The sequence below is a fragment of the Coregonus lavaretus genome, assembly GCF_964263955.1.
Source record: "Coregonus lavaretus genome assembly, chromosome: 16".
NCBI classification, from domain to species: Eukaryota; Metazoa; Chordata; class Actinopteri; order Salmoniformes; family Salmonidae; genus Coregonus; species Coregonus lavaretus.
In genome coordinates this window covers 21732513-21744419 of record NC_140003.1, presented here as the reverse complement: position 1 = coordinate 21744419, position 11907 = coordinate 21732513, and the positions used below count along the sequence as shown (strand labels likewise).

The following is an 11907-nucleotide window of genomic DNA, read 5'->3' as shown; positions in this document are numbered from 1 at the left end:
TAGCCTACAAGTAGCAAAATATAACTCAATTGACTGAACATTAAATGTATTTCAATATGACTGAAATAGGCCTATATCCTACTGTTTATATTTTAATGCAGTCATCTCGGTTTTCATTTGAAGGATATTTTTATAAATTGTTTGTTTGTATCAATTACAAAGACATTGGCAACTTTGTATTTGTAGTCAACTTTGTTCTGAAGTTATCGGCGGTCACAGACAGACGGCTAAACCATGTGATGTTTAGCGGAGATCTTCTGTATATAAAGGAGGACAAAAAAGCATCTAACGACGCACTGCTGTTCTAAGAGTGGTCTGAGGCATGCTTTAGATAAGAGCGCTTTCAAGTGCAACGTTAATAACGATGGTTTTGGGAAACAGCTCGGAGATTTAACAATGCTCCTACGAAGGTTCTAACGATGAATTTAGCCTTAAGATGCTTTTGGGAAACCGGGCCCAGAGCAATCTAATATGTCTTAACTGACTCCAATGCCAGGGTTCTGGAGGCTACCTTGACTTCCTTGTCTTGACTTCCTCTTGGACATTCAGACACTAACCCTCTTGTTAGATTGGCTAACCATTGTTAGTGAAGACTTAAGAGGCTTCGGGTTATAAAAAAATTACTGTAACGATGTTGGACGTCTGTGACTTCCCAGTAAACAAACCCCAAACAAGACAATTGAATAGTGTAAAAGAGTTAGTGTTATGTTTCACCACATTATCCCTGGAACCACAACTGACGAATGAATCCTCATCCTTTCAGTTCTGCGGTGGGATAATATTGAGAGAAGTTGGGAGAGGAGAAGAAAGATGAAAAGGTGGATAACAAGTGAGCGGGAGAAGAAGGAGTGGAAGCAAGAGGATGTGAGAGAGAAGACAGGGTGAAAATGGATTGGTGGATGGGAGATTGGGGGACGTATGGGCTGGAGTGGTCGTGTTTACTACAAAACTACAATTCCCACAAAGCACTGTCCATCACTAATCTCCTGTCCATCAATCCATTTTCATTCTGTCTTCTCTCTCACATCCTCTTGCTTCAGATGTCATGGGTCATACACGTAGGCCATTGCTTGGCAGAGTCTCTGTACAGGTCTGTAGGCAGTCTGATGCCCGCTGAATAGGACAGTTGGACTATTATGGGGTATTTTGGAGCTACTCAGATTTATGGCAGTACAGGTCTTTAAGTGCTTTCAGTTCCTCTATGAGGGTTTTGTTTTGGTTCTCCAGCACGGCCACGCGGTTTTCCAGACACTTGACATACTCCTTCTTCTTCCTGCGACACTCGCGGGCCGCCTCTCTGTGACACAACAAGGACCAAGACACAGTCAGGGAAACCTCTGGCTATTGGCTCAGCTAGCTTGGGATGGTACACATCATCTTCTCTAGAGCAGCTTCTAGTTTTGTGCCAACATCTATCAAACTGCTCAACTCTTGAAGTTTTTCTTTATTTGTAAATATGTGTATACAGTATCTCACAAAAGTGAGTACACCCCTCACATTTTTGTAAATATTTGACTATATATCTTTTCATGTGACAACACTGAAGAAATGACACGTTGCTACAATGTAAAGTAGTGAGTGTACAGCTTGTATAACAGTGTAAATTGTGGCGGCAGGTAGCTTAGTGGTTAAGAGCGTTGTGCCAATAACCGAAAGGTTGCTGGTTCTAATCCCCGAGCCAACTAGGTGAAAAATCTGTCGATGGGCTCTTGAGCAAGGCACTTAAGCCTAATTGCTCTGGATAAGAGCGTCTGCTAAATGACAAAAAATATATAGATATATATTATTATTTTTTGCTGTCCCCTCAAAATAACTCAACACACAGACATGAATGTCTAAACCGCTGGCAACAAAAGTGAGTACGCCCCTAAGTGAAAATGTCCAAATTGGGCCCATGTAGCCATTTTCCCTCCCCGGTGTCATGTGACTCGTTAGTGTTACAAGGTCTCAGGTGTGAATGGGGAGAAGGTGTGTTAAATTTGGTGTCATCGCTCTCACACTCCCTCATTCTGGTCACTGGAAGTTCAACATGGCACCTCATGGCAAAGAACTCTCTGAGGATCTGAAAAAAAGAATTGCTGCTCTACATAAAGATGGCCTGGGCTATAAGAAGATTGCCAAGACCCTGAAACTGAGCTGCAGCACGGTGGCCAAGACCATACAGCGGTTTAACTCAGAACAGGCCTCGCCATGGTCGACCAAAGAAGTTGAGTGCACGTGCTCAGCGTCATATCCAGAGGTTGTCTTTGGGAAATAGACGTATGAGTGCTGCCAGCATTGCTGCAGAGGTTGAAGGGGTGGGGGGGTCAGCCTGTCAGTGCTCAGACCATACACCGCACACTGCATCAAATTGGTCTACATGGCTGTCGTCCCAGAAGGAAGCCTCTTCTAAAGATGATGCACAAGAAAGCCCGCAAACAGTTTGCTGAAGACAAGCAGACTAAGGATATGGATTACTGGAACCATGTCCTGTGGTCTGATGAGACCAAGATAAACGTATTTGGTTCAGATGGTGTCAAGCGTGTGTGGCGGCAACCAGGTGAGGAGTACAAAGACAAGTGTGTCTTTCCTACAGTCAAGCATGGTGGTGGGAGTGTCATGGTCTGGGGCTGCATGAGTGCTGCCGGCACTGGGGAGCTACAGTTCATTGAGGGAACCATGAATGCCAACATGTACTGTGACATACTGAAGCACAGCATGATCCCCTCCCTTCGGAGACTGGGCCGCAGGGCAGTATTCCAACATGATAACGACCCCAAACACACCTCCAAGACGACCACTGCCTTGCTAAAGAAGCTGAGGGTAAAGGTGATGGACTGGCCAAGCATGTCTCCAGACCTAAACCCTATTGAGCATCTGTGGGGCATCCTCAAACGGAAGGTGGAGGAGTGCAAGGTCTCTAACATCCACCAGCTCTGAGGAGTGGAAGAGGACTCCAGTGGCAACCTGTGAAGCTCTGGTGAACTCCATGCCCAAGAGGGTTAAGGCAGTGCTGGAAAATTATGGTGGCCACACAAAATATTGACACTTTGGGCCCAATTTTGACATTTTCACTTAGGGGTGTGCTCACTTTTGTTGCCAGCGGTTTAGACATTAATGGCTGTGTGTTGAGTTATTTTGAGGGGACAGCAAATTTTCACTGTTATACAAGCTGTACACTCACTACTTTACATTGTGGCAAAGTGTAATTTCTTCAGTTTTGTCACATGAAAAGATATACTCAAATATTTACAAGAATGTGAGGGGTGTACTCACTTTTGTGAGATACTGTATATAGCCTGTGATTGCATAGAATGCTTCCAATCCTTTATACTGTACATGTTTTGAGTTCTATGTTGTGTCTTATCACTACACAAAGTAATTGGAATTGATGATCTTGGTTACACTTTACTTAATGCAAACAGATATAATGCTTTACTACTTGTAGCATGTATGAGCCCTAAAATGGCTTATTATAAGGCTTACAGGTCTTCACAGTAGACCATAACCAAAGGGAACCTCACTCTGTCCTTACCTGTTCTTCATGAGTCTAACCTCTCTCTTGCGGGTGACTTCTACCTCTGGGCCCCCCTGGCCAGACAGGGCAGGGGAGGAGGCCATGACCACCCCAGGGGCAATGGTGCTGGTGGGGGCCGTGCGTATCTGGTAGGCCTGCACATCTCCTGACGCAGCTGAGGAACAATGGAAACGATCCAAGTGGTCAAATATGGAGCCATGTGGAATATTATATTCACTGTGTGTTTGAGATATACTACATTTCAGTTATACTGTGCACAAACACTGATATGCAAATGAAGATTAGCAATTATGTGCCTCTCCCTGCTCAAACTGATCCCCTCAAACACACCGATTGACACACCGATTGACAGTGTGTGTGTTTATCCATATCAAGAGGTAAGGCACTACCACTCACCTTGCACTACCACCTGGTTGCTGGGCACCAGGATCTGCTGGCCGTCCGAGGTCTGAGCGTACTGCAGGATGGTGGTGCCCTGCTGGGTGGCTGCAGCATTGGTCATAGTCAGGGTCTGCAGTCCCTGGATCCCGTCTGTTCCGTTATTGGCCAGCTGGATCGCACCGCCCTGGGTGATGGCGACTGGGAGAGGAGAGGGAAGGGGAGGGAAGGAGAGAGAGAAAGAGAGAGAGAGAGAGAGAGAGAGAGAGAGAGAGAGAGAGAGAGAGAGAGAGAGAGAGAGAGAGAGAGAGACAAGGAGGCAAATAGAGAGAGGCAGAAACAACAGAGAAAGAGGGCAGACAAAGAGAGAGTGAGAGAGAAGGAAAAGAATAAGGTTGTAACATTAGCAACTAAACATCTTGCTTAAAATACCCTCTTAAATTACCTCTGTCAGTGACTGAGAAAATAACTTTTGCTGCTCCGATGACCATGACATTGTTGAGTAAAAGAACAAAGGGTCAAACGTGACGTACTGTACTGGCCACTGCTGGTCTGGTAGATGGGGCATGATGTGGGCATGGTAACCGTGGTGATGGCGGGCGCTGTGTCCTCCTCCGACTTCTCTTCCTCGATCCTGGGAACCCCTGGGGTGTCACCTGACGACAGGTCATTCAGGATCTTCCTGTTAGGGTTAGAGGTCAGAGGGCAGGACGTCAGATCAACACCAAGACACACCTACAGTACTCACAGTACTGCATTATCACACACACGTATGGACACGACACACACACACCAAAGTGTACCTATATGAGGGGCGTCGTGAGAGGATCTCTCTGCGTTTCTGAGAGTCAGTCACACTGTCCACTGACTCCTGGGAGTCTTCACTCTCTGCTAGGGTGGAGATCTGGAAAAGTTCCATCAGGTGTGTTAGTGCTGGGCAAGAACAAATACTTGCATACACTGTATTTCTTCAACACCAGGATTGGTGATCATATTTGGTCTATTATGACCAGGTCTTGTTGCGGTCACAGTGAATTATTCTAATGCTAAGTTGTTGTAGCTAAGCTAAGGTTTTAGCTAAGGTATTTATAAATAAAGGTTAGATCAAAAGGTCTACTCACCTGAACAGTCTGGACCTGTGGTGACTGTATGACAGAGGGCTGAGCGGCCTGGATGACCCCGTGAACCTGGACCGTCTGACCGTTGGGCAGCTGCACCAGGGTGACCGTAGGACCGCTGGACGTGGCGTGACCTGCTGCCATGGAAACCTGCAAAGCATAAACATAATCCTGCTGTCCAGGGGGGACACACACACACCTATAACTAGAACCCCCAAGTTTCTCCTGTTCTGGAAAAACTTGGGGTTTTCTGGGCCCTACTACTTACGTTTATAAAATAGCTGTTTTCTACAATATTTTGTCTCTGTATGTGTACGTATTTACTGCATTTGTGTGGGTATGAGAATGAAACGGTAGTGTGAATGATGTCAATATGTACAGTATATTCTGTGACATCCTACGGTCTCCTGCTTGCATCAGCCTGGTCTGCTGTAGCTGAACATGGGGGGATAGATGACTATTTCCATGTCTTCCTATTTCTAGTACTACAGGGTCATGCTGACTACCGTCTCTCAGTGAGTCATACTGTAGATCTCTGCTGGGTGTGTGAAGTGTCAGCACAATCCTTTTCAGACAGTGAGTCTTCACAACCCTGTGAGGGACTGTGTCCAGTCATAGATGAGTCATATTGGCTGTCTTACGGCCAGTGGGGTAGTGACTGGTAGATGTAATGTGTGAGTGTGTTGTAATAGTGTGTGTGGTAGGGAGGCAGAGTAGGCTTACCTGTGAGTGGTAGTAGTAATGTGGTACTGTACTAGTATGTAGTATTGAGATGGGCCGGCTACTTACCTGTGCCAGCGTTGCTATCTGTGCCTGGGAGATCTGTTGGCTGTCTGTCTCTGACACTGCTGTGTCTCCTCCCTGATGAACCTCTGCTCCCGACTCCATGGTCATCGACTTAGCTGTAGGGGAAAGGGGAGAGGACGACATTAGGGTTAGAGAGGACTTAGATTGGACTTTCTGATACATTTTATGGATGTCTTGTTATGATCATCAAGGAGAAAATCTCCGTAATGCTGATGATCATTTCAGCTGGTTTGACCTGTTTTTTGTTGAGAGATATGGTAGTATTGTGCTTAGTAGTACTTTCTACTTGTACTTATTTTGAAGGATTCAATTTGTAAGTTGCTCTGGATAAGAGCGTCTGCTAAATGACGAAAATGTAAATGTGAATGATTCAACACAACAGATAGTTACCTGGCGCTAACTGGTATTTGCTATTATCATGTTAATTACCATGTAATAGCAGATTGTGAGCAATACATGTAATTAATCTACCTTCACAGCTCATTGAAAGGTAATCAGTGGAAAGTCTGTCTCTAGAATCAACCCACTCCGTGTCTGTTAGCTAAGTGTTTGTTTCTGCAAACTGACCACAGCCGTCCTTCCTTTTATGAATTGAGTAGCTAATAACTGAAACAGATGTGGATTATATGACTGCTTGTAACTGACCCAGTTTTATATGTCTTGTGTCACTTAAATGTGACTGGCAACATGATAGCTTGTACCTTCTCAGAAGTCAAGCAGGGCAAAGCCGCTTCTCACGGATGTGACTGAAAGGTCCAGTTTAAGTTGATAAGTTCTCAGGGCTATTCCTAAGCTTTATCATACACTTCTAAAAGTACATAAGAGCGTTGGGGCTACCCTTTGACAATGTGATGTCATTTTTGGGCTGGGAATATTTTAGCAATGTCCTGAGAAAGCTGATGGCATTATTATAAAGAACAAATGATTCCGTTCTGGCTGAGGAATACCTCGGAGACTGGCATACAGGAGTAAGGAAGCGACCCATTTCTAGGTTATGAACACACACACACACACATTTACAAGCATTTCGCTACACCCGCAATAACATCTGCTAAATATGTGTATGCGACCAATAACATTTGTTTTGACACACACACACACACCCCTATCCCCAGGAGAGGTCATTCATCTCATTGTGTAGGAATGCGTCACTTTCCTCCCTGCGGCTAGTGGGCCTAGCAGCTAGCGTGTGTTTGGTTGGGCAGCTGACATTTCCCTCCGGTCCTCTAGGACACCTTGTTCAGCAGAAGGCCTGTACATCCACCTAATGGCTGCCAAACATACCATGGCTGCACCTGAAATGGCATCCTATACCCTATATCAGGAGTCCCCAATAACATTCAGCCGTGGGCCGATTTTTCCTTGAGCAGATGGTCGGAGGGCCGGAACATTGTTATAAATAATTTGTACACTGCAAACTGACCGCAAGAATCTCAAACAGATATGGTATTTGACAAAAACAGAATCATTTCAAAACGTAATTACATTGGGATATGATCACATATGCCTTTCTATTTATGCGTGGGAATATTTCCTGGTGATTTTACAGTATTTTATGTCCAACAAAAATATATTTAAAAACGAATAATTTTTGCTCAGAAAACTTGGGGGGGCAAATAAAATAATTTGGCCCGCGAGTTGCCTATTGACCAGAGGCCCATAGAGCGCTCGCCAAAAGTAGTGCACTATTTACGGGATAGTGTGCTGACTTCTGGTCAAAAGTAATGCACTATAAAGGGGATAGGGTGCCATTTTGTACTCTTCCCATTTTCTTCCTTCTCTAGACCTTTAGGCTTAAATATTCTCTGATAGCTGCTGCTAAATTCCACAGAGTCCGACCGACTCAGACTTGGCAGGCATGCGCACAGCCAGAAACCCAATACCAACATTGGGTTGCCAGAGAATATTTCACCTAACAGGGATAGCTAGGACAGGACACACACACACAGGACAGGGCTCTCAGGCAGTCTGTGGCCACAGCCACATATGTGTTATGACGTTGTGGAGGGGAGGGAGGGCCAGCAGCCACAAGCCCTCCCTCAGTGGAAAAGCAGGCTCATGAAAGAGGTGCCTGGTGCAGGCACAGGGAGAGAAACAGCTTCATTCTCCCCTGCTAGTCAACTCATTTTTTTATCTTTCCCTTTTCAGAACCATAGCGAAAGAGCACAGCAGAATAACATTTGTGGAATAAAGCTATCAACCATGAGTGTAGCCTATATGTTTTGCCAATAATATTTTGGCAATGTGTGTTTTTTTATTTATTTTGTACTAAATAGCAATGCAACAGTACAAGTGCGTGGAATTATCAATCACTATTAAAGTCCCATTCAGATAGAAGGCAGAAATGAAAGCAAAGTGAGCTCACACACTGCCTCACAGTCGGTCACAGTGCTTAACGTCTCTCCGTGGTTTGATTGGTCTTACAGATTTTGCCCTCTTCAAAAGTAATTGGGTGTGTTCGAGCGGTAAGCCTAACGAAGCCGACTGTAGACGAAAGTCAGCGAGTGAAGTCGGGGGACGTGCAACTGCTACAGCCGAAAGTCGGACACTGATGTGGTTTTCCAACAGCAAGGCTCAGTGCAACATGGTAGTGTTGCCATTGTTTATTTTTAAAAAAAATCTCTAATTCCCATATCACACATTTGCAAACTGTAAATATACAGTACCAGTCAAAAGTTTGAACACACAGACTCATTTAAGGGTTTTTATTTATTTTTTACTGTTTTATACATTCTACAATAATAGTGAAGACATTGAAATTATGAAATAACACATATGGAATCATGTAGTAACCCAAAAAGTGTTAAACAAATCAAAATATATTTTATATTTGAGATTCTTCAAAGTAGCCACCCTTTGCCTTGATGACAGCTTTGCACAATCTTGGCATTCTCGCAACCAGCTTCACGAGGTAGTCACATGGAATGCATTTCAATTAACAGGTGTGCCTTGTTAAAAGTTAATTTGTAGAATTTCTTTCCTTCTTAATGCGTTTGAGCCAATCAGTTGTGTTGTGACAAGGTAGGGGTGGTATACAAAAGATAACCCTATTTGGTAAAAGACCAAGTCCATATTATGGCAAGAACAGCTCATATAAGCAAAGAGAAATGACAGTCCATCATTACTTTAAGACATGAAGGTCAGTCAATTCGGAAAATGTCAAGAACTTTTAACGTTTCTTCAAGTGCAGTCGCAAAAACCATCACGCGCTATGATTAAACTGGCTCTCATGAGGACCGCCACAGGAAAGGAAGACCCAGAGTTACCTCTGCTGCATTCTGCAGCGATACGCCATCCCATCTGGTTTGCGCTTAGTGGGACTATCATTTGTTTTTCAGCAGGACAATGACCCAACACACCTCCAGGCTGTGTAAGGGCTATTTTACCAAGAAGGAGAGTGATGGAGTGCTGCATCAGATCACCCGACCTCAACCTAATTGAGATGGTTTGGGATGAGTTGGACCGCAGAGTGAAGGAAAAGCAGCCAACAAGTGCTCAGCATATATGGGAACTCCTTCAAGACTGTTGGAAAAGCATTTCAGGTGAAGTTGGTTGAGAGAATGCCAAGTGTGTGCAAAGCTGTCATCAAGGCAAAGGGTGGCTACTTTGAAGAATCTAAAATCTAAAATCTATTTTGATTTGTTTAACACTTTTTTGGTTACTACATGAATCCATATGTGTTATTTCATAGTTTTGATGTCTTCACTATTATTCTACAAAGTAGAAAATAGTAAAAAATAGAGAAAAACCCTTGAATGAGTAGGTGTGTCCAAACTTTTGACTGGTACTGTATGTGTTTACATTATATTATCAATTGGTGAGAGAGAACCTCAAATATTACATTCAATTGTACATATAGACTTTATACATGAATCACTGCAAAGATGGTTCTGGTTTCAGTTACATCTTTGGTCACGTTCGCTTGGGTCAAACAAAAACACCCTAATGATTGGTTGACAATAGAGCCTCCCACAATGCAGGTGATGGCTGCAGGATGAAGTTGGTGAAGAGCAACTGCAGAAATCTGCAGTCAAAACTTCATGACCTTTGAGCACATGGTTTTTGTAGTTCATGCAGCCGCAAGTCGGCCCATTTGTATCCCCGTAATGCAACACACTTTGGAAGGCGGTGACCATCTGACAAAAGTGATCCGCTCGAATGCGCCCAGTGTCAGCATAGTTGCTATTGTTTATAAAAGTGTTTCTGTATAAATGTCTAAATTATATTTTCCATACCCTCATATCACACACTCACAAATTGAAAACATAAAGTGTGTACAATTAATTGGTTAGAGAGAGGTCTCCAATATCACATTCATTTGTATCCCGTCGCTTTAGAATCATGGCAAAGTTGGTTCCTGTTCCATTCACCTCTTTGGCCATGTTCACTTGGGTCAAACAAAAACACCCTAATGACTGCTTGACAAATAGTGCCTCCTACAATGTAGGTGATGGCTGCATTGTGCAGTTGGTGAGAAGCAACTGCAGCCACTTCATAAAAAACTGCATGACCTTTGATCACATGATTTTTGAAAAGTTCATGTAGTCAACATGTAGCAGCAAGTCAGACAATTTTTATAACCATAATGCAACACACGTTGAAAGACTTGACAAAAGTGATCTGCTCAAACACGTCCATTCAGTAGATCTGCTCCTTGACAAGACAGAGCCACATGGAGAGCAGCGACACCCCCTTTGTGCCATACCATACATAAATAGCTTACCATTGGTTTTACATTTAGTTCACGATAATTTCTGTGAACTTTTGAGAGCGATATGAAACATTATATCATGCCGTATAATAAATGAATATCCAAAATAGGCTTACCAAAAACTCATAGTGGCCTTATATGTTTGAGAATGTTTTGACTAGACTACACTTACATTACTTTATTTTGGCAAAAGAAACGACTAGAAGCAAATAGACAAGCATTACATGATGGGCCATATTATTGTAGGGACCCAGACATATGGATACATCATCCAAATTAGGGCACGTGTCTAGGCTGATGGTTTCTTATTTTAGAATAGGACTGCAAAGTAACAACCCTTCTCCCAAAGAGTTGGTTTGACTAGTGGACTAGGCCTACCCCTATAAATAAAATCGACATTTCTCATAATTTCTTATTCTGTTTTATGAAAACTAATACATCATTTTGCACTTTAAGAAATTAAGTTCAATAATACCCAACACATTTTCCGTACGAAACATTATTTAGCAGTTGAGTTTGGTTTATAGAGCCATTTTTTAGGCTACATAAAATCTAAGACGGCTCCCTTTGCATTTCTACTCTACAAGCGAGGGCTAGGCTGCTGCGCAAGAAGACCACAGCGCGCAAGTACCCTTCAATAGGCTATAGAAAGCAGAAAGCCTATGATTTGATCACAGGGCGCATTTGCTTGTAAAGTCTCATCACAGACTATGCTATCCAAACAAGCAACGTTCCACTCGATCCTGGCTGGCGGGCTAGCATACTCCTCATTCCCTGGCTTTTTCTACTAGCCGCAGCAGCCTCCCCTCCCTCCATGCCTGCATGACTGCCTGTAACAAGCCCGCCGCCATGATCTCTTTGTTCCTCCGGGATGAACCCGACCAGAATACAGTTTATGCGGGACGCGCCTTGTCTCTCTTCCCCTAGACACTAGTCTTCTCTTACCGATACAGACTCCCTCCGTCACTCCCGGGCCCTCGGAGCTCCACTTTTATTCAGGCCGACACGTAAGAGACCGCGTCAGGCTACACCTCCGTCGCGTCACGGAGAACAACAACACGGAGAACAACAACACGGAGAACGAGAGGGACGAAAATCAAATCGTCAGCGGCACCATCGAGAACGACCGAATGATGGGCGGAACAAGCCGAACAACTGACGGAATAGACCGAAGTTATCTCGAAAAATCGGCGGAAAGGAACGAACATTTATGCGCGATACAAGCGGTCATATTTATGTTACAAAGAGGCAGCGTATTTTGATACATTTAGCGAAGTTACTTTGTAACGACTAGCTGGTACGTGCCAACAAAGTGAAGGGTAATGTTACAATGTCGCTACCTGTGCTGTGTGTGTCCCAAGCTTATTATAGTAAAC

General features: G+C 43.8%; 1 protein-coding gene across 1 annotated transcript; it reads right to left on the bottom strand.

Annotated features, from left to right (window-relative positions):
* Positions 1 to 1042: 1042 nt before the first annotated feature.
* On the bottom strand, positions 1043 to 11576 carry creb1b (cAMP responsive element binding protein 1b). Its single transcript, XM_084179374.1, has 8 exons — positions 11477 to 11576; positions 5803 to 5915; positions 5017 to 5163; positions 4699 to 4799; positions 4429 to 4577; positions 3914 to 4096; positions 3515 to 3671; positions 1043 to 1297 (listed from the first exon to the last, which is right to left on the bottom strand). Exons 2-8 carry the CDS (start codon positions 5905 to 5907, stop codon positions 1153 to 1155), a joined length of 987 nt encoding a protein of 328 aa, XP_084035500.1. The 5' UTR covers positions 5908 to 5915; positions 11477 to 11576; the 3' UTR covers positions 1043 to 1152.
* Between the last annotated feature and the right edge of the window lie 331 nt (positions 11577 to 11907).

Excerpts from the sequence above, each read along its gene's own strand:
- creb1b (XM_084179374.1), bottom strand. The coding sequence starts at position 5,907 with ATGACCATGGAGTCGGGAGCAGAGGTTCATCAGGGAGGAGACACAGCA. Across the intron at positions 4,578-4,698 it reads TCACGACGCCCCTCATATAG|GAAGATCCTGAATGACCTGT; the intron begins GTACACTTTGGT and ends TAACCCTAACAG. Across the intron at positions 3,672-3,913 it reads CAACCAGGTGGTAGTGCAAG|CTGCGTCAGGAGATGTGCAG; the intron begins GTGAGTGGTAGT and ends ATTGTTCCTCAG.